Raw genomic sequence first — 24,026 nt, 5'->3', positions numbered from 1 at the left:
ACCCTGTGAATTATATCTGCTGAATGTATATACTGCAAAAGAAAAAAAAAGGCAGTCAGAAGAAAAAATTATCTCCAATCTCCCATCATCATATGACATGGCATATTTGAAGGATTTTTTTCATGACTCAGCAACAACTGCTAGTGTTAACAGTGAAACTACAAATTAGAGCAAGTAATCATCAGTAGTCTATATATTTATGGTAACTGACTTTACTCATAATACAAAAGTATTAATAAAATAGAGACTTCAACCTACTTTCTGGTTAATGCTATGGAGATCAATAAGGCCTCAAAGCTGCTAAACATCAATGGCGATTAAATTAAAAAAAAAAAAAAAAAAAAACCTGTTTATTTGCTCCAACAAGAAGTAAACCAACTTCCCTAAGGATTTTTTTTTAAAAAAACTAACCATAATAGATTCTATTAAGGAATCATTATTACTGTCAAGATATAATAATTTAAGAGTCCTTAATTCTGAGATATACATACTGTAGCATCTATAGATAGAATGATATGATGTATAGACTTGTCTTAAAATAATCTAAGACAGGCCCCACACCTATGGTCATCTAATCTTTGACAAAGGTGTCCAGACTATTAAATGGGGAAAGCAGAGTCTCTTCAACAAATGGTGTTGGAAACAATGGGTTGAAACATGCAGAAGAATGAAACTGAACTACAGTATTTCACCAAATACAAAAGTAAATTCCAAGTGGATCAAGGACTTGGATGTTAGACCAGAAACTATCAGATGCTTAGAGGAAAATATTGGCAGAACTCTTTTCCGCATAAATTTTAAAGACATCTTCAATGAAACGAATCCAATTACAAAGAAGACTAAGGCAAGTATAAACCTATGGGACTACATCAAATTAAAAAGCTTCTTCACAGCAAAAGAAACCACTACCCAAACCAAGAGACCCCTCACAGAATGGGAGAAGATCTTTACATGTCATACATCAGATAAGAGTTTAATAACCAACATATAGAAAGAGCTTGCCAGACTCAACAACAAGACAACAAATAATCCCATCCAAAAAAGGAGGGAGGACTTGGACAGAATATTCACCACAGAAGAGATCCAAAAGGCCGAGAAACACATGAAAAAATGCTCCAAGTCTCTGATTGTCAGAGAAATGCAAATCAAGACAACAATGAGATATTACTTCACTCCTGTGAGAATGTCATACATCAGAAAAGGTAACAGCAGCAAATGCTGGAGAGGGTGTGGGGTCAAAGGAACCCTCCTACACTGCTGGTGGGAATGCAAATTGGTCCAACCTCTGTGGAGAACAGTCTGGAGAACTCTCAGAAGGCTAGAAATGGACCTACCCTATGATCCTGCAATTCCTCTCCTGGGGATATAGCCTAAGGAACCCAACACAGCCATCCAAAAAGATCTGTGTACACATATGTTCTTAGCAGCACAATTTGTAATAGCCAAAACCTGGAAGCAACCCAGGTGTCCAACAACAGATGAGTGGCTGAGCAAGGTGTGGTATATATACACAACGGAATACTACTCAGCTATAAAAATGGTGACTTCATCGTTTTCAGCCGATCTTGGAGGGACTTTGAAAAAATTATGTTGAGTGAAATAAGTCAGAAACAGAAGGATGAATATGGGATGATCTCACTCTCAGGCAGAAGTTGAAAAACAAGATCAGAAACGAAAACGCAAGTAGAACCTGAAATGTAATTGGCATATTGCACCAAAGTAAAAGACTCTGGGGTGGGGGTGGGTGGGTGGGGAGAATACAGGTCCATGAAGGATGATAAATGACATAGTGGGGGTTGTATTGTTAAATGGGAATCTGGGGAATGTTATGCATGTACAAACTATTGTATTTACTGTTGAATGTAAAACATTAATTCCCCAATAAAGAAATAAATTAAAAATAATAAAAAAAATAATGTAAGACACAGGAAATATAAAAGAAGCAATATTGGCCACATATAGGTAACTGTGCCCTAAGTAACACAGGAACTCATTACATTATGAATGTACATGTTACTAATCTAAATGTTTTTGAAATTTCCCATGAGAAAGACTTGCTTGTTTTTCCTTAAAACTTAAATGGAAAGTAGAGGAGGAGAATTCAATTCTTAAACTATTAACACTGTCTATACCTTGAGACCTCGGAGAATTTGGTAGATGAGGAACTGAACGTGGTCATCAGTAAGCTTCTGACATTTGACAATGTTGTTCAGGTCTGCCCCCATGAGATGAGTCACCAGATACCTAGAAATTAATAGAGTTACACAATAATTTAGAGCCATTAAGAAAGCTCTTATGGCCATTAAAACTTTAACAAGGTTTTATCTTAATGAGTGCCACAGAGAAACAGAGATAGAGACCAGAAGACTACTCAGTTCTGTCTTATGGTAGTGTTGGGGATTGAGCCTGGGGCCTTTGAACTTCATGCATGAAAGTCTGGTGTGCTGCCATGGCACTGTGTCGCTCAAAAGTGACAGCAACAGCAAAAAGCCTAGTAAGTACTGATGAAAGGTTCATTTGCAACACCACCATTTTAATTGCCACCTGCCATCAATTATTATACAAATTTTTATACTTGATCCTACTTAATGAATCCTCTCCTTAGGTTTTGGAAAGGGATAGGGGAAAGGAAACAAAAGAATAGTGCATAGAACTAGAATGACATATGCTAGTATCAGTTTTCTTTAAAATGTTATTATTGCACAGAAAAATACAGTATTAAAATTTTTTAAATTTAAAAAGAAACATATCGTATAACTAAATGTATGGCCATAATAAAGTATTCTGTATTTCCACCATCACATTTTCAACTTATCATAGACCTTCCAAGTTTTGAGTTCTAAAATAGGAGTATCTTTAAATTTGGAAACTGATTTAAAAAAAATTCTTTTCCTGAAGAGAAATATAGTTTTCAAATTTAAAGATACTTCTATTTTAGAATATTGTTTGTAGACAGTATTCTTATAATTACTTTTTTAAAGGACTTATTTATTAGCACAAAAGAGAAAGTGCTGAGAGAGAAAACCAGAGCATCAATCGATACATGCGCTGCTGGGGGTGTACGCTGGTGTCAAACTCAGGACCTCATGCTCTTAGCTTCAATGCTCTAGTCACTGCACCACCTCCCAGGCTGCTCAGCGTTTACTTGAAAGGAAGGAGGAACGCCTTTTATCTGGAAGCAGGATGAGGCATTCCAGAACTTCTCCACACAGGTGTGGTACTGCTTATTAATCCTGTCTTAATGTGGTAAGGTTAGGGAGTGATTATATTCAGGTCCAACTGGTTCACCACGGATATTCTAGATACAATGCTTTTACCCACTCATATTACTGTATCGCACAACTATGGGAACAAAAACAAACAAACAAATGTAACAGATCAATACTAAAGAAGTTAAGTTATTTTTAAAGATTTATTTTTTAATTATCTTTATTTATTGGCTTGAGACAGCCAAAAATTAAAAGGGAAGGGGGTAACAGAGAGAGAGAGAGACAGAGACAGAGAGACACCTGCAACACTGCTTCACCACTTACAAAGCTTTCCTCCTTCAGGTGGGAACTGGGGGCTTGCACCTGGGTCCTTGTGCACTGTAACATGTGCACTCAACTAGATGTGCCACCATCTGGCCCCAAGATTTTTTAAATTTGGTTTTATGTACAGTACTGGTGATTCTTGAAATTGAGTAATGATGTCTACAAGTGGAGCAGTAGAGATTGCTGGTTTGATTTTACAGTAAAAAAAAAAAAAAATTGAAGGGAAAGGAACCAGTCTGGTAAATTTATATTTGTTATTAATATAACACATATATTGAAATAGCTAAACTTCTTTTTATACACTGCATACTATATAACTTCCTATTTAGAAGAGAAGTTGCATAAAGTTTTTATTCAATTATTTTATATTCTGTGAGAGAGATTATGTGGTACTATGGATCAAGGCATACACTCTACCACTGAGCCACCTCGTTGGTTCTGAGTATGTTTTTGTTCTGGGTCATTAAGTTCCCTGTTCGATTGGACTGATCAAGTTGTGGGTTTTTATGCTAAGTTCCCAATTTCTTTCTTTCTTTTTTTAAAAAATATTTATTTATTTATTTTCCCTTTTGTTGCCCTTGTTTTTCATTGTTGTTGTTACTGATGTCATCGTTGTTAAATAGGACAGAGAGAAATGGAGAGAGGAGGGGAAGACAGAGAGGGGGAGAGAAAGACAGACATCTGCAGACCTGATTCACCGCCTGTGAAGTGACTCCCTTGCAGGTGGGGAGCCGGGGGCTCGAACTAGTATCCTTAAGCTGGCCCTCGCGCTTTTTGCCACGTGCACTTAACCCACTGGCCAACTCCCAAGTTGCCAATTTCTTAAGATTAAGCTTACATATGCAAACTTAAGGTAAGATTTTACTATTTCATATTTTTCAAACTTTTACACTTATATTGCTTTAAGAATGGTCCACAGGGGCCTGGTGGTGGTGTACCTGGTTAAGGGCACACATTATTGTGCACAAGGACCCAGGTTCAAGCCCCCAGTCCCTACCTGCAGGGGGGAAAGCTTTACATGTGGTGAAGCAGTGCTGCAGGTGTCTGTCTCTCTTCTTCTCTGTCTCTTCCATTCCTCTCAGTTTCTCTCTGTCTCTATCCTATAGTAAACAAATTTTTTTAAAAAGGAATGGACTAAAATGTAATTAACTGTTGGAACTGTTTTCATAAAAACAGCTTAATTTATGAGAAACATATCACACTCTGTATAAGCAAAGATATTAGCACTTAGTCCATGCCAAACACTGTTTATTGTGTCCATGCCTCATATGCTCTTCATAACTCTATGAGCTTCTCTCATATTCTGAGATCACTCAATATCCTATATGTTATTTAGACATTGTTAATTTGACTTGCTCCCTCAATTTGCCTCATCTCACTAAGGAGACTACATGCCTTTAGTTTTGATGCCTTACACAGAACCTATGATAGCACAATTGTGTGCTACTTAATATTGGTCAGTTATAAGCCACACATCTCATGGTAGTCCCCAAGTACTATCTATTCCATATAACTGAGATGTATAGTAGCTTATACCACCTAAGTCTGTGTAATTACACCCTATGATGTGCACTCAGTAGCAAAATCACCTAACGATTCTTGGAACATATCCCTGTCATTAAGCAAGGAATGACTGTATTTACTAAATAAGAAAAGCTGACACTCTTTCAAATAATAATCATAGCTTTGAATCAAGAAAAATATGACTAGGAATAGACTTCAAGCTAAGAGACCTACCATATGTACAATTTTTTATTTTCAATTTCTTTATCTGAAAATTTTAAAGTACTAATGACACATGAGAGTCGGGGGTGGGGAATACCTATTCTAACAGAGATTATAAACTGGAGGGAGAAGGCAGACACTAACAATTATATGATGATAAAATTTGTTAAGAATAAATTACAAGGTAGGGAGTAGACAGTGACAGTGGGGTAGTATTTCTGCAATGGTGGTGAGAGAAAAAGAGCTTGTGATGAACAGAGCTTGGAGCAGGGTTCAAGAAATTGAAGGAGCCATTCATGTGAATATGTGGGGAGTGTTTACCAGGTCAACAATAGGAACCAACTGAACTACTAGAATTGTAGTTGTCTGCATTCAAGGAAAAACAAATTGGCCAGAGTTGCTGGAATGCAGAGAATGGGAAACAGTGCTATAACAGATCAGAAATCACAAATCATGTAGGCTCTTTCACAATTTGTCACATGTTGCTTGTTTACTTAAATTACTCTTCTCTCCCATTAAAAGTCTTACTTTTGTGATCAGGGATCATATTTATCTTATTTACTATTGTGCCTAGTATGGCACAATATATCCTACATGGATATTCAAATATTTAAAAAATGGAATGGAGATTAAAATATAAATCTAGAGGCTGGAGGGGACAGCATAATAGTTATTCAAAGCCGGGAAAGTTTGCACACTAAATTTGCATGTCTGAGGTCTCAGAGGTCCCAGGTTCTTCAATACTCAGAACCAGAGCTCAGATCAGATTTATCTTTCTCTCATGAAAATAATTAAATCTTTAAAAAAAAATAACCTTTCAGTAATTTAGTTCCTTTTATACTGATATGGAAGGATATATTTACATTTTCAACAAATGGAAAGTTAGGCTGTGTGAATATCAGTCCGCTGACTTCACTGAAACCACAGCAGTTGACTAATCCTATTTTAGGTATTCTGCAAGGTATAAAATCACAGTTAGAATAAAATGAACCCGCATCTATTTACATCTTTAAGAACTATGCATTGTTCACTTGGCTAGTCTGCTGCTTTGCCATGTATGTGACGAAGGTTGGAGTCTGGTCCTACAGCACCAAAGGAAGCTATTGTGCTATGCTCTTTACTCTCCTTCTCTGTACCTATAAAATCAATCAATCAATCAACAAATTGTGCAGAGATCGTGGGTGGGAAGTTGCAAAATGAATAAAAATGGGGGGGGATGATAGGTAGACCATTTTCTACTTATCCTATGACAATTTAGTTTACTTGAAATTTGAAGAAATAGTTCCCACTCAAGAGTCTGAAAACTTCATTGTCTATGTAGTAGCACAAAGTTTTAGTCTATTTTAGGGGCTAGATCCTAATATTGGCTATTTAAAATATTTGAGTTTTTACTGACATTAGTAAGAAATATTTATAACATGCACATGCATGTAAACGTAACTTCTACCATATACTACTATCAAATGTCCAACAGAAAGGTATTTTTTTGGGAGTCGGGCGGTAGCACAGTGGGTTAAGCACACGTGGTACAATGCACAAGGACCAGCATAAGGATCCCGGTTCCAGCCCCCAGCTCCCCACCTACAGGGGAGTCATTTCACAGGCAGTGAAGCAGGTCTGCAGGTGTCTATCTTTCTCTCCCCCTCTCTGTCTTTCCCTCCTCTCTCCATTTCTCTCTGTCCTAACAAAGACATCATCAACAACAACAACTACAACAATGAAAAACAACAAGGGCAACAAAAGGGAAATAAATATAATTTTTTTTTAAAAAAAAAGAAAGGTATGTTTTTTTTTTACTCCCAGGATTATTACTGGGGATCAGTGCCTGCACTACGAATCCACTGCGCCTGGAGGCCATTTTTTTCCCTTTTGTTGAACTAGTTGCTTATCGGTGTTGTAGCTATTATTATTGTTGTCACTGTTGTTGGATAAGACAGAAATGGAGAGAGGAGGGGAAGACAGAGAGAGAGGGAGAGAAAGACAGACACCTGCAGAACTGCTTCACCGCCTGTGAAGTGACTCCCCTGCAGGTGGGGAGCAGGGGGCTCAAACTGGGATCCTTGAGCCGGTCCTTACGCCTTGCGCCACATTTGCTTAACCCGCTGCACTACTGCCTGGCCCCCGTAGAAAGGTATTTTTAAAGATTTTATTTGTTAATGACAGGAGGAAAAAGAGAACCAAAGCATCACTCAGATATATGCAATGCATCAGGCTTCAGAGTTCAATGTTTGTTTTTTTCCTGAACTGCTTGTTTTGTTTTACTGTGAATTTGAGTAAGTTTAGAAAGCACACATATTTCACTACAGAGACCATCAATCCCACATATCACTATGCCTCATTTATGTTATCTGGCTCTGAACTTAAAATTGCAAGATCTGAATTTTAAGTGATGTTTGGTCTCTTACTCAAATTTTGAAATCACTTTGGTAAACACTGAAATAACTGGATAAACACTGTTTTTTTCAGTGATACATACACCATAAAAAGTAAACAAAGAAAGATATCCCTAAAGGCAACTTTAGGCTCACCATTCTATCACCCCAATTTTCATCTTTTTTTTTTTTTTTTTTTAGGGAAGCAAACTAGAATCCATAGAAATTGAGTGATTTGCTCAAGGTCATTCAGTCAACCAGAAATGGAGAGAGTTTACTAGTTACTAAAGTGCTTTGAATTTATTTCCCTGTGATTTCAGAGGGAAAAGACCAGTGTTTCAGATTATTCTGAGCCTGTTTCAATACACGGAACTGAGACTTACTTCTGAGAGATGAACTTAGTTCTTGTTTATAAATAATCAGAACCCAATTTACCCAATATCTTAACAATATTACCCATCAATCATATTTCAGTAAATCTAGAAATAAAAGATATAGCCAGAACCTAGCCAGACTTAAGTAAAAAAACAGATTCCTCCTCAGTAGACATGATATATGGGTTTTTTTTTTAGTTATTTTTTATTTTTTGCCTCCAGAGTTATCGCTAGGGCTCAGTGCCTGCACTACAAATCCACTTCTCCTGGAGGGCATTTTTTCCCTCCATTTTACTGTATAGGACAGAGAGAAATTGAGAGCAGAGGAAAAGATGGAGAAGGTTAGAAATAGAGACACCTGCAGACCTGTTTCACCGCTTGTGAGGTGACCACCCTGGCAGATGGTGGACCAGGGGCTAGACAGGGATCCTTGCATGGGTTCTTGGGCTACCTACTATGTATATTTAACCTGGTGTGCTACCGCCAGGCCCCCGCAGCCATGGTATTTGTTCTGCTTATAGTCAATGTAACTTCAAGTAGATAAAGAAGCAAAGCTACTACAACTACAACTTTCAAGGAGACTTTAGCATGACTTAATATAATATAGTAAGACTTTGAGTCCTTAAATAGGCTTGTCCACATAGGAAAAAGAAATTCATAATCCACAATGCCCAACTAAGCCAAAACATACCATTTGCCAGGCTAGCAAATCATTAATTCCTTTGTTAAATAAATTCATTCATTTTTTAAAAAGAATTTATTTATTCATGAGAAAGATAGGATGAGAGAGAGAGAAAGAACCAGATATCACTTTGGTACATGTGCTGCCGGGGATCGAACTAGGGACCTCATGGTTGAGAATGCAATGCTTTATCCACTGCGCGACCTCCTAGACCACTAAATTCATTTTTATTATACCTAAAACTCTGAGCTATAAGTCAAAACTGATTCACAGACTATCTCAAGTTTTTAATAAAACATATTACTTTAGCATTTTTTTCCACATTCAAGAACACCAAGAACTATCACTCTTAGGAAAATAAAAATACACTAAGGTATTTTAAAATGTCATTACACATTTATCCAAACCCACAGATGTACAATAGTGAATCTGAAGGTAAACTATGGATGATCTTATAATATATCAGTGTAGGTTAATTCTTGATGAAGAACTTGCACAGTGTGCTGCTTTGCTATGTGCTCCACCTAGGTTCAAGGCTGGTTCCCTTTGCACTGAATTAAGTTTTGGTGCCTTGGCCTCTTTTACTCTCTTTCTCTGCCTTCTCTACATCTTTAAAAGAAATTATTCTGGTGAATGATGCTGACCACAGGGTTGGAGGATGTGTGGAGGGAGCTGTGGAAAGTATCTGTACCTCCTTCTCAATTTTGTTGTACATATAAAGTTGCTCTAGGGAGTAGGGTGGTAGCGCAGCAAGTTAAGCACAGGTGGCACAAAGTGCAAGGACCAGCGTAAGGATCCAGGTTTGAGCCCCCAGCTCCCCACCTGCAGGTGAGTCACCCCACAGGCGGTGAAACAGGTCTGCAGGTGTCTATCTTTCTCTTCCCCCCTCTGTCTTCCTCTCCTTTCTCCACTTCTCTCTGTCCTATCTAACAATGAAATCAATAACAACAATAAAAAAAAAAACAAGGGCAACAAAAGGGAAAATTAAATAAATATAAAAAATTAAGTTGCTCTAAAAATGTCATCTTTAAAAATAAAAATTAATTAATCAGAAAAAAAAATCATTCTGCAAAATTCTTTCCTCAGCAGAGCCTACCTGTGCTTCTTGGTGGTCTAGTAGTTAGAATTCCCAAGCAGGGTTTAACAACTGCAATGCTCAATACCCTTCCTGGGTAGCATTCAGTAAACTCTTAAAGTCTCCACATTCTAGGGCATATAGGAGGGCTATAGAAAGTACTGCTTTTTTACTGCCTTTTTTTTCATTCTTTAGAGTAAGTTTGTGAATTGGGGATTGGAGAGAGGTATGGTAATTCAAATGTTGGCAAAGTCAGAGAGTAGAGTGCTCATGTAAGTCTAAAAACACCTTCTGGAATCTGTCATATGCTTTCTGGGTATGTTAGAGCATTAAAATTCCATTGCTCAACCTTATCAATGGGGCTGGAAGCCAGTGAATAAATGTACCCCATCTGAGATGCATTCTATAGAGAGACTTTTAGAAAATTCTGGCAGTTTTTAGTCCAGTTGTTTACAGTGGAGTCCAACTTAATATATCCTTGTGGTAACTTTCTCTCCTCCCCTTATTTTTCCTAGTCCCCAATGACTGGTCCCTGAGAATCTAAGGCTCTAACTTTCAAAGGGAATTTAAGGCAAAAACAGATGGTATACAACAAGGAAAATGAGTCATTATTCATTATTAACTTTCTCAACATATACAACCTACCCTTGTTCTAGTGGAGAAACTCAATACTTTAAGGATCAGCACACAGTTCTATTATTATTTCTTACATTCAAGTGAGATAAAGGAGAACAGCCTGTATGGAACCAGGGTTCCATTATAATTCTTTATGTAATGATAATGATGCAAAGATGTCCCCTTAAAAGTTAGGATGGATAATTTCATAACAAAATCATGGGTAAAATTCCCTATATTCATTGACACAGCACTCTTAACAAAGACTCACCATTGACAAAGCACAAGGACCGGTGTAAGGATCCCGGTTCGAGTCCCTGGCTCCCCACCTGCAGGGGAGTCGCTTCACAAGCAGTGAAGCAGGTCTGCAGGTGTCTGTCTTTCTCTCCCCCTGTTCTCTCCATTTCTCTCTGCCCTATCCAACAACGAAGATATCAATAACAACAACAATAATTACAATAATAAAAAGGGGGAACAAAAAAGGTAATAAAATATTTTTAAAAACCTTTAAAAAAGACTCACCATTGAGTCTTCACATGTGCAACTAGCCTGACATAATAAAAATGCTAACATATATAACCCATAATAATAATTTTCTATTGCTGATCCAATCCCCTGGAAGTTAGATAATAGAAATAAAGAATTTTTTGAAGTATGCATACTACTAAATCATCCAGGAATAAATATGAGTTGTTAATATTCTAGCGGAGGATGGCAAACACAAAATATACTCACACATCACTGAATTCTTCCAGAGACCTTGCAGGTGTAAAAACATCCAATAGACCAATCACCTTCAAGAAAACAAAAAAATCAAAGTAAGCAAATATTGAACTTACTATACATCAGGTCTCTTAATCATTTTAATATGAATTGCAAATCTAGTCATTACAGCTTGATGACATAGCAAAATATATACTTAATAACATCAATTTATTTTCTGTGGAAATTATGCTTTTATTTACTTGTTAACAAGGCTTCTCATTGTTATCATTTTATTATTACTAATCACTATTATCCCTTTGTGTTATTGCTATTACCATTATTAATAAAAAATATCGAATCTCAGGCCAGCAAAATAGTTCACTTGGACAATGTACTCCTTTGCTGTGCACAAGACTCAGGTTTGAGCTTAGTCCTCATCGCATTGAAAGAAGCTTTAGTGCTATGGTTTCTTCCCCACCCCTGCCCCGTCTATCTGAAAAAGTCAGCCACGAGTGGTGTAGCCCCAGGGATTTCTTCTCCTCTCTCTCTCTTTCATAGTTACTACTTTATCAGTAGGTAAAGATTTAGGGTTCTTGACTAACATTTGCATTGATGGCATTTTTAAAAGTATTATTCCATAAATTGCTTCCATGTTCAAAGATAAGATTTATTTTAGAAAGATTTCATTTCCTCTCTCTCTCTTTCATAGCTATTACTTTATCAGTAGGCAAAGATTTAGGGTTCTTGCTTTACATTTGCATTGATGGCATTTTTAAAAGTATTATTCCATAAACTGCTTCCAAGTTCAAAGATAAGATTTATTTTAGTTATTTTAGAGAGACTAGAGTACCACTCTGGCATATGCACTGTTGGAGATCAAACATGGATCCTCAGGCCTACAAATCCTATATTCTACCCACTAAGCAATCCCCTCAGTCACAAAAGTGACATTTTTAAAGTTCCAAAACTTTTCGGTATATTCTCGATATTATATTTATGTAAACCAGGGAATGAACCCCAAGCCTCATACATGCAATGCCACTGGATAACCTCACAAGTCCAAATTTCTATATCATAGTTTTCTTTTTATAAAAGATTTTTTTCTTTTTATTTATTATTGGATAGAGACAGAAATTGAGAGGGGAGGGGGAGATAGAGAAGGAGAGAGAGACAGAGAAACACCTGCAGCTCTGATACACCATTCGTGAAGCTTTCCCCCTGCAGGTGGGGAGCAGGGGCTTGAACCCGGGTCCTTTGCGTACTATGTGTGCACTTAACCAGGTGTGCCATCACCTGGCCCCTATATCATAGTTTTCAAAGTAAGGCGCAGGCACAGTGTAAGCAGAAGCACCATCACACTGCTCCAACACTGATGGAGCCCCCAGTGCCACTCGTGATAGTCCCATGTTGTAGCAAGGTTGTATCCCAGAACTTCATGCATAGTAGGGAGTATGTTCTACTGAGTGAGCTATCTCCCAGCTCCCAACATTCTTTTATTTAATGCTTTATTTTTCTTAAATTTGATAGATCAGAAAAAGACTGAGAGGGGAGAAGGAACTTGAGAGGGAGAGGAAGAGACACACGTACAGCACTGCCTCACCAATTGTGAAGCTAGCTTCTTGCAAGTAGGGACCAACGTCTTAAACCTGGGTTCCTGCACATGTGTTCAACTGAGTGCATCACTGCTCGCCCCTATCAATATTTTAAAGTCTATTTTATTTACTTATTTATTGGTTATAGAGACAAAGAGAAATTGAGAGAGAAGGAAGATAGAGGGAGATAGACACTTGCAGCACTACTTCACCACTCACAAAGCTTTAGCCCTGCGGGTGGGAATATTAGTATTCTAAACACTAAAATAATTTTCTGGGGGCAGGGAGTGCCCATGTTACAGTGCACAAGGACTGGAGTTCAAGGCCCTGGCCTCTATATGTAGGGGGGAAGACTTCATGAATGGTGAAGTACTGCTATAGCTATCTCTCTCCATCTCCCCTATCCCTCTCAATTTGTCTCTAGCCAAAGTAAATAAATAACTATAAAAGAAAACAATTAAATATGTTTCTTAAACATTACCAGATATTCAGATGAGCATATTTAAAAATGGGAGACAGCACCTCTATACAAGGATAAAGTGAAGAGCAGCTTAATGTTCAGTAACCTATAATCTTTGAATTGTTTCTCTGGCTGATAGATCAATGTTTAATCTATCTACATACATCTAATACCCAGACGACTAACTACTACAAAGTTAGGCAATAAGAACCCCAAAAAGAAACATAGTTCATTTGATACTCCTCCAAGAATGTCTATTAAACAAAAGTTAAATAGCTCTCATAAAAACTAACCGTGACTGTGGCTTCTCTAACTTGCTGCTACAGCACTTAAAGGCGAGAGAGAGGGAGAGAGAGAGGAGATAACATAATGTTCATGCAAATATACTCTCATGCTTGAGCATCTGAGATCCCACGTTCAAACCCTGCACTACCATAAACCAGAGCTTAAGCTGTGCTCTAGTAAAAAAAGAGAAAGTGAGAAGATACACTAGTACTCAAAATCTATGGGAACTTGTAATTAGAATATGATTACACTCATCCAAATATTATGCTTATTTTTTAAACCTTTTTTTTTTTAATTACATGAGATGGAGAGTTTTATAAGAGAGTGAAAGAAAGAAGCCAGAGAGGTCTAGGAGGGGCCCATAATAGTAGAATTCTGGACTTGTAAGCATGAGGTCCTGAGTTTGATCCCTGGCATCACATATGTCAGAGTGCTGCTTCAACCTCTCTTTGAATAAATAAAATCTTGAAAGAGAAGGGGGGGGGGGAGTAGATGGTGGCATACCTAGCTGAATGCACACATTACTAAGTTCAAGGATCCAGGCATAAGCCCCCAACCCCCAAGTACAGAAAGGACACTTCACAAGTGGTAGGGTAGTACATATTCTTTCTTCCCAAAGAGGTGGGGTGCTGGGGGGGGGGGCAGTTTATGAAGAAATGGCAGCAGTCTGGTAATGTGGCACAAGGGATTGAACTTGGAGTTTTAGGCATGTAAACCCTGTGTTCTATAGCTAACTTGTTTTTCTGGCAGTCGTATATTAGACATTTTTAAAAGCAAGTTCAATTATATAGCTTGAATTCAAAAGGGAATTAAAAAGGCCTTGAAATTTAAGAACAGTTTTCACATCTTTGCAATTTTCTCAAAAGACAAGGTATAGAGTTAAGAAAAGGTACAGTTACCATCAGATCCTTATTCCAACAACTTTACAAGAAAACTAGAGTTGCCTATAAGTATCTATCAGATAACTATCACTTACATTTGAGATAGTCGCTTTGATTTTTCTGTTGTACATTAATTAAATTTGAGTTATACTTTGCATATTATTTTCTACCATGCCATTTAACATATAATAAATATTCAAACATCCACAAGTATTTTCCAGTAATATGCTTTATCATTCGTATGCCATAATTTAACCAATTTCATATCTTTGGACATTTACAACGCACTGCAAGGTGTGTGTGTTTATATGTGTGCTTGCATGAAGGTGTGTGTGTGTACATGTATGTATAGGTATTCTTTTTTTCCACATCTTTATATTTTCCTACAAAGAATAAATTTCAAGGAACAGAATTAATTACAGGACCAGAGGACATCAACATATTTAAGGATCTTAATACTACCAGGGGTGGGCACAAACATTTGGTGGTTGGTACAGTGTGAAACTATAACCCTGTAAGCTTAAAATTTTGTGAACTAGTATCAAATCACTAATATAAAAAAAATATTTAAATGACCTTAACATCATCCATCCATTAAGGTGCTGAAAACTTACATTTCCACCAACAATGTATTTATGACACTACAACAGTTTTGAATAGTGTTTTGAATTTTAGTCACATCATTTGCTTTCCTACTCCATAATTATAATCACTGAGTTTGCTACTCCTGGCTTAAGAACACTAGCCTTTTGATCAGCATCTCTTACAACCATTTGTAGTTTAGATACCTGAGATTTGTGAGTCAATTTTATCCACTAATTCTTTCTGAGAGGCACTATATCATTAATACAATAAGAAAAGTTTTGGAGCTATGAGATAGTTCACTTAATAGAGTGCTAACCTTACCATGTGCAAGGACCCAATTCAAACCTCAACACCACATGGGTGGCAAAGGAGAAGAAGCTCCACATTTGGTGTCTCTCTAAATAAAATAAATGAAAAAATTGGGTGGGGGAGGCCACTCATCATTGGTGCCATGTACATGGATTCATTTCCCTAATGGTACATAAAATTACTTTTTCTAAATGGGACAAATTATATTCACCTTAAACAACATCTTTGTCACATTTATTAAAATATCTTAATCTGAAAACAACTTTTGAAGATGGAAAAGAAAATCTATATAATAAACTATACAAAAAATAATCATCATCTTTGGTAGAACTTTCAGTGAGACAAAGGCATCTTCTTGAGACTTTTCCACTGAAATAACTCTTAATAACAAAAATGGTTATGGTTACCCATGCTCTGGTAATTTAGACGTAAACAAGGCAGTAAACAATACAGTATTCCTTTGTAGTATTTTTCTTAAAAAATTCTTGCAAGTTCTGTACATTTCACAATGTATTCTTTTTTAAATTTATTTAAAACAGATTTTACAGTGTTTTCCCACTAAAAAAACTTCAAGTAAAACCAAACTACAGGAGGATGCACCAATTTCATTCCAAAGTTTTGAGCAGCCAGTGGACACAATGCACGTGCCATGAATACCCGAGTATGAAAAGCAAAGTCTAAAGTTCGATGCATTTTCATATTACTTCTATCCACAGTTGTTAAAGCACAATTTTCCAAACTAACTTACGTTTTCATGTTTCATATGTTTAAGTAACCGTAGTTCTCTGTAGGTCCTTTTGGCATGAATAATGGACTGAAACGGTCTTGATAGTTTCTTCACTGCCACACGTAGTCCAGTCTTGGTGTCAAAAGCAGAACTAAGGGGAGAGGGGAAACTCATCATTATAGTGCTCTAAATACTTCAAAGTTAGTACTTAAGGCTTAATATTATTTTATAAGATATTTATAATATTACTTAATATTATAAACTTCCAAATTAAATGTGCCTTCAGCAAAATATTTCAAAGTATAAAGACAAAACATAAAATGACCTTTAGCCTCACTATTCTTGGAGATCCATTCTAGTCTTTTTTTCTTTGTGTATAAACATCAGAGCTTGGACCAGCAAAATATCTTAGTTGGATAGTGTCCCTACTTTGCAATGCAAACTCAGCCCAGGTTCAAGACTGATCCCCAATAAATGAGGAAGTTTTGGTAATATGGTATCTTTCACCATCTTTTTATCTGCAAATGTTAGCCTTGAGCACTGAAACTTCCACAACAACAAACTAATTAGTTAGGGGCCAGGTAGTAGCTCATCCAGTAGAACACAGATTACCATGTGCAAGGGCTTGGGGTCAAGCCCTCAGTCCCCACTTGAGGGGAGAAAGAGCTGGGAGGAGGGAGTTTCACAATGGTGGAACAATGCTGCAGGTGTCTTTCCCTCTTCGTTCTTCTATTTTTCTCTGTCTCTATCAAAACAACGAAATAAAAAGAGGAAAATATGGCTGCTGGGAGCAATGAGTTGTCTAGACACTAAGGCCCAGTGATAACACTAGTGGCAAAATAATAATTGTTATTACTGGCTAATTAATTTAATCAGAGGTCAGCAATTTTTTCCATAAAGGAAAATATTTGAGGCTTTATGAGATTAGGAGTCTCTGTTAATACTACTCAACCTGGGGGGCAGGGGTAGGTAGCATAATGTTTACACAAAGAGACTCTCATGCTGGGAGGCTCTGAAGTCCCAGATTTAATCTCCTGCGCCACCATAAACCAGAGCTAAGCAGTGCTCTGAAAACAAGTAAAAACAAAGACCCTACTCAACCTTGTAATTGTAGCTAGAAACAGCCAGATAATTTTCCACTTACTTAAGAGCCAGAGTCAGAGAAGAAGAAGGGGGAGGAGGGGGGAGGGGGAGGAGGGAAGAGGGGGAGGGGAGGGGGAGGGGAGGAGGGGAGGAGGGGGAGGGGGAAGGGAGGGGGGGAGGGGAGGAGGGGGGAAGGGAGGAGGGGGAGGGGAGGAGGTGGAGGAGGAGGAGGAGGAGGAAGAAGAGAGCTAGAGAACCTATCCAGCATAGGCAGCGCTGGAATTGAACTCAAGGCCACAAGCATGGGGGTTTTACACTCAAGTATTGAGCTGCTTGCCTGAGGGAATAAGATAATTTTTGTTTTTAATGGATGTGACTCTTCCTAGTAAAATTTATAAAAACAGGTAGCCACCTGCTTTAGATGAGCCAACATACTGCTATACAAGGAGCTGGATTCCAGCTTCTCTACCTAGGGGTTCCTGTCACTTTGCCAGTAGAAGTTGTATGATCAAAGGTCTTGGTAATCATGTTTTCAGAGCAATGAAGTGTCAAAAAAAATTCTTGAGCACCTATAAAGTATTTGGCACATTTTAGTAGCTAAGAAATACTAGGGAGTAAGTCAACAAATCCCTGTCCTCTAAGGACGGGGTGGGGAGGTGGGGTATGGAAAGAGCAGAACAACAAAATAACTTCAAATAGTGATGAAAGCTATGCCTCTAAGTAAAACAGAATTATGGAATGTGAAGTGATAGAAAGCCAGCAGAGTTACACTATTTTAGCTCGAAACTTTACATCAGGCTCAACCTGACGCTGTTGACTGGCTACGGAAGAAGGGCAAACGCTACAAGATGAAGAAGAAGCTGGGTTGTCTGAGGAAATACATTTGAGCTGAGACTACTGAACAAAAAGTAGTAACCATGCAGAGATGTAAAAAAAAAAAAAAAGAGAGAGAAGGAAAAAAATGATAGTCTTAGTAACATTTATTGGGCCTCTTACTGCGTATCAGGAACTGTTCTAAGTGGACTACATGAAATCTGAAGTTAACTGCTAATCCCTCAACACCCTGGTGGAGCATTATTACCATCAGCCCTCCATTTACACATAATATAGCTGAACAGTGAGACACTAAGTTGCCTGCCCACAGTCTCAAAGCTAGAGAGTGATAGAGAAGGTGGGTCTAAAGCTCATGCCAGCAACTGTTTTGCTATGCTGCCTCTCAGAAGAGGTATAAACCACCAATGAGAGATAAAGAAAAAATATATATGATGCTATGCAGAAGCAGAGGGAGGAGTAAGAGGAGAGTACAAATGAATAAGGCCAAAGATGTAGGCTGAAGCAAGATTATGTAGGAAATCAATAGCAAAAAAATATGAAGTCTATTTACTTATTTTAATGGCTACATGGGGGGAGGGAAGAGACAGCATACTGGTTATGCAGAGACTCCTGTGCCTGAAGCTCTAAAGTCCCAGGTTCGGTCCCACTGACCACCATAATTCAGACCTGAACAGTGCTACGGTAACATAAAACATGACATAGACTGCATGAATTAATTCCATCATGCCTCATTTCACCATTTATTTCAGCCTGTAATAGGCATCCAAGATTTTCCAATCATGTATCATCACCAACCTCTCTCTTTTTTTTAAATTTCTTTATTGGGGAATTAATGTTTTACATTCGACAATAAATACAATAGTTTGTACATGCATAACATTTCCCAGTTTCCCATATAACAATACAACTCCCACTAGGTCCTCTGTCATCCTTCTTGGACCTGTATTCTCTCCACCCACCCACCCCCACCCCAGAGTCTTTTACTTTGGTGCAATACGCCAATTCCAGTTCAGGTTCTATTTGTAAGTTTTCTCTTCTGATCTTGTTTCTCAACTTCTGCCTGAGAGTGAGATCATCCCATATTCATCCTTCTGTTTCTGACTTATTTCACTTAACATGAATTTTTCAAGGTCCCTCCAAGATCGGCTGAAAACGGTGAAGTCACCATTTTTTATAGCTGAGTAGTATTCCATTGTGTATATATACCACAACTTGCTCAGCCACTCATCTGTTGAACAAGCTCTCTTTCTCACCTAACTTTGTATTTACTCCACATTACCCCTAATGTTCACTCTCAAATTCTTACACTCTTCAATTTCCAGTTGTGATAAACTCCTGTGGTAAATCTTCCCTCTTTACTGGATCTACCTCTTCACTTTAATTGAATTGAGACTAATTTGAAAACACTACTCCTCTTATAGCCCATTTAAGAAGGGATTCTCTTGAATCCCAGGCACCTCAAGGGCAGCAGATGGAGATGTTCTCCTTGCCAACTGTTAGCATTTCCAGGCCATCACTCATGGTTGTTTCACAAAAGTTCCTCCTCCTCATGACAGTTCTCCCTCTCTGCTGCTATGAACCACTGGCCTGGAATTTTCCACCACTCACTGAAAAGTCAGTTCCTATCTCAGAGTCTCTTTCCACTCCCAACTTTGGTCATCATTCTTGGCAAACTCAGCATCCAGGTGGAGGGCACATCCAACATCATGGCCTCTCCATTTTCTGACCTCTCCAGGAAACTCCACCTCAGCCAGCCACTCCCCTGACACCCAGGGCTTCTATCACCACCTAAAAAGACACCCTGTCTACAAAATTTGGAATGCCTGCACTTTCTTTCCATCATAAACTTTCTTTTTTTTTTTTTTATAATTTTTTAGTTTTAAAAAAATATTTATTCCCTTTTGTCACCCTTGTTGTTTTATTGTTGTGGTTATTATTGTTGTTATTGATGTTATCGTTGCTGGATAGGACAGAGAGAGAAATGGAGAGAGGAGGGGAAGACAGAGAGAGGGAGAGAAAGATAAGACACCTGCAGACGTACTTCACCGCCTGTGAAGCGACTCCCCTGCAGGTGAGGAGCTGGGGGCTCGAACCTGGATCCTTACGCTGGTCCTTGCACTTTGCGCCATGTGCGCTTAACCCACTGCGCTACCACCCGACTCCCCATCATAAACTTTCTATCCTTTGTAGTCTGACTCTTGTTTACTCGTGCCTCAATTACAATAACTCACTGAGCTCATCATTTGTACTTGTTGCCATCCTTCAGCCCTCTCCTGTCTTTCTCTTCCTGACTGGCTTAGAGCACATGTTAACTAGCACCTAACTACTTGATTCTCCTTGCCTAAACCCAAGAACTGTGATGGGGGAGAAAGGATACACAATCATACAAACTGTTTTCATTCAACTTACTCGGCTACTTGAGGAAGACTGGTCCTGAAATGAGTGCAGCCTAGATGGTTCCTAGCTATAATCATGGAATGCGAGCTCAGACTGACAGGGATGCAGAGGTAACACAGGCAGTTGACCTCAACAATGTGTCCTGGAACCTCACCTCTTCAGAGCCCTACCCCACTAGGGAAATATAGAAACAGTCTATGGGGGTATGGATCAACCTGCCAACACCCACATTCAACAAAGAAGCAATTACAGAAGCCAAAAATTCCACCTTCTACACCCCATAAAGAATTTAGGTTCATATTTCCAGAGGGATAAAGAACAGCGAAACTTCCAGTGGAGATGATGGGATACAGAACTCTGGTGGTGAGAATTGTGTGGAATTGAACCTCTGTTATTTTACAATTTTGTTAATTATTAAATCACTACTTCAAAAATGTTCTTGCCTTCACTGAGAAAACAGAAATTAGGGAAGTTGGGTGGTAGCGCAGTGGGTTAAGCACACCCGGTGCGAAGCACAAGAACCCGCGGAAGGATCCCAGTTTGAGCCCCCCCCCCCCCCCGCTCCCCACCTGCAGGGGAGTCAATTCACAGGTGGTGAAGCGGGTCTGCAGGTGTCTATCTTTCTCTCCCCCTCCTCTCTCCATTTCTCTGTCCTATCTAATGACAACATCAATAACAATAATAAACATAACAATAAAAAACAAGGGCAACAAAAGGGTAAATAATTAATTAATTAAAAATAAAAAAAGGAGAAAACAGAAATTAGCAGAAGTGGGCTCTGCCTACCACTAAGTCTATAAGCCCACCTCCAGTTGGATCAATCTTCTCTGCTTTCTCTCTTGCTATAAGCAAGAACACATGATCTTTCTTATAAAAATCCGAAACTTCAACATATGCTTTGGAGTCATTCTCATCTTTTCAAGGACTTTATTCCACTGTTCCCCTAACATGATCACCTTCTCACTACTGACTCATTGCTATCAGGCTATTTACCATTCTTAACCAACTTTTCCCTGACAGCTCACTATCACAATTCAAAGTCTCCAATGGTTCTCAAGTATGTGTCTTAAACCAGCAGTTTTAGTACTACCTGAGAATTTATAAGAAATGAAAATCTTCAGATGCCACCTACTGAATTAGAAGCCCTGAAATCTGTATTTTTTCAAGACTTTCACATAATTCAACTATACACTACAGTTTGAAAACTATTGGATTGTCAAAAAGTCATGACATGGGTGGGGGTAATAGTTATGTAAAGAAACTCTCATGTCTGAGGCTCCAAAGTTCCAGGTTCAATCCCCCGCACCACCATAAGGCAGAGCTGAGCAGTGCTCTGGTAAAGATATAAATAAATAACTGGTTAAAAATAGAGAGTTCAAAAAAAAAAGTCACGACACATTTGCACAGAAAAACATGCCATGACTTTTCCTGCAAACCAGTACTAATCTATACCTCTGCCATCCTCGTGGGGCAGCAGCACTGGCATCACTTGGGAGCTCTCTTCAGAAATGCAGAATCTTGAACCCTAGAGTTTACATTTTGACAAGATCTCCAAATGACTCAAACATCTTTTATTTTTTTATCTTTATTTATTTATTGGATAGAGGCGGCCAGAAACAGAGAAGGTAAAGGGAGAGGGGAAGACAGAGAGACACTTGCAGCCCTGCTTCATCACTTGCAAAGCATTGCCCCTGCAAGTGGGGATCAGGGCTCAAACCCAATCCTTGCACACTGTAACATGCACTCAACCAGGTGCGGCACCACCCAGCCCCCTCATAAACATCTTAAAAGTTTGAAAAGCACAGCTGTTAAAATACGATTAGTTTCCTCAATTTTCATTCTTAATCATTCCACTATTCTTCTCAAAGTCATAAATTAATTAGTTTCTATTACCAAATCCAAAGACCACCATTATGTGTTAGCAACTAATATAATTAACCACTTCCCCTTTCTCTGAATTCTCCACTCTGGTGTACATGCCAGCACATTTTACTGGTTTTCTATGCCTTCTATGGCGGCTCTTTTTCTGCCTACACTTCATACAGTGCCTTTATTGGAAAACTGTATCCTGGACATTTTCCAGCTAGGTCCTCTCCTCTTCTCGAATAATCTCATCTATACCCATGACTTCAAATTAAATGTCATTAGACTGACGTAGTGGTTATGCAGAAAGGCTTTGATGCCCGAGGCACCAAAGATTCCTGGTTCAATCCCCAGCACTACCAGAAGCTGGGGCTAGCTGTGCTGGTAAAAAATAAGTCATCTCGAGCCCCCAGCTCCCCACCTGCAGGGGGGGTCGCTTCACAGGCAGTGAAGCAGGTCTGCAGGTGCCTATCTTTCTCCCCCCGTCTTCCCCTCTTCTCTCCATTTCTCTCTGTCCTTTCCAACATCGACGACATCAATAATAACAATGATAACTACAACAATAAAACAACAAGGTCAACAAAAGGGAAAAATAAAATAAATAAATATTAAAAAATACATAAATAAATAAAAGTCACCTCGCCTCTCTAGAGCTCTAAGCCACTAGGGGAAAGATAGAAACAGGCTAGGGGTATGTATGAATCGACCTGCCAACACCCATGTCCAGTGGAGAAGCAACTACAGAAGCCAGAACTCCTACCTTCTGCTCCCCCAAAACTATTTTGATTCATATTCCCAGTGGGGGAGAAGTGATAGGAGGAGGATAAGAGGGCTCTGAACTCCAGCTCTATCAGGACCTGAAGAAGAGGAAAAAGGAAGGGGCATTTGGATGTAGTGGTAGAGTTATGTGTGGCTTAGAAGGGAAGAGAGTACTGGATCTAGAAGAAATGGGCTAGGGGCGCAATTGTGTATAAATGTAAACAGACAGTTGGAAAGATGAAGGTTAACCCATGTCTGCAACCTTGGGAGAACTGTCGTGGCTTGCAATGGAGGGACTGGGGATTCAGAACACTGGTGGTGGGAACAGTATGGAAGTGCACCTCTGCTGACATGTAATTTTGTTAATCAATATTAAATCACTAATAAAATAAACAAATAAAAAAGTCATCAACATACTAAAAGCTCCCATTATCTCTCTTCCTGAAATTCTTCACTGAGCCTAAATGCCTACCATATGAAAAACACTTAGCCACCTAAAACTTAGTTCAAAACACTGAGAACTATGATATCCTGACTTCCTGCTTCCTTTATCTCAAACTTTCTATTCAGCTGCTCAAGTCAGATATTTGAGGGTTGTACTGAATTTCTCTAGTCTCTTGCACTTACCTACCATACAAATAATCAGCAATCTTGTGGTTTCCATCTTCAAGGTATATTTCTGACTCAACTGCTACTAGTCAAAATCATCTTTATTATCAGCCTGCTTTCTTTCTTTGCCTCAAGGGTTACTGCTGGGGCTCAGTGCTGGCACTACAAATCCACTGCTCCTGGAGGTCATCCCCCCCCCCATTTTATTGGATAAGACAGAGAGAAGTTGAGAGGGGAGGGGAAGATGGTGGGGAGATAGGCCTGCAGACCCGCTTCATCGTTTGTGAAGTGACCACCCCTGCAGTTGGGGAGCCAGGGCTTGAACCAGGATCCTTTTACTTGAACTATGTGTGCTTCTGCCCGGCCCCCTCAGCCTGCTTCCTTATACTGCTCTCACTACCTTCTATTTTGCTTCCTTCTAATATACTCTCAAGCAACTTTCTCTGTCCCTCTCCCTACCCCTCTTCCTCTCTCTCTCTCCCCAGCTTCAGATCCTTCAAATAACTTCACTGGCATATAAAACAAAATGTAAGTTTCTTAAAGCCTACAAGGTTCAGTTGA

General features: G+C 38.8%; 1 protein-coding gene across 1 annotated transcript in view; it reads right to left on the bottom strand.

The window, feature by feature from the left end:
- LOC103123583 (mitogen-activated protein kinase 13) overlaps window positions 1-24,026 on the bottom strand; it is a 106,151-nt gene that overhangs the window by 58,616 nt on the left and 23,509 nt on the right. Inside the window, exons 2-4 of the mRNA XM_060189700.1 lie at window positions 15,942-16,071; window positions 11,112-11,170; window positions 2,133-2,244 (exon numbers count right to left, since the gene is read on the bottom strand). Of these exons, the coding sequence (XP_060045683.1) occupies window positions 2,133-2,244; window positions 11,112-11,170; window positions 15,942-16,071 (301 nt within the window). The remainder of the gene's footprint in view (window positions 1-2,132; window positions 2,245-11,111; window positions 11,171-15,941; window positions 16,072-24,026) is intronic.

The sequence above is a fragment of the Erinaceus europaeus genome, chromosome 4 (genome assembly GCF_950295315.1).
Source record: "Erinaceus europaeus chromosome 4, mEriEur2.1, whole genome shotgun sequence".
Lineage (NCBI taxonomy): Eukaryota > Metazoa > Chordata > Mammalia > Eulipotyphla > Erinaceidae > Erinaceus > Erinaceus europaeus.
This window is presented reverse-complemented; position numbering and strand designations above follow the sequence as displayed.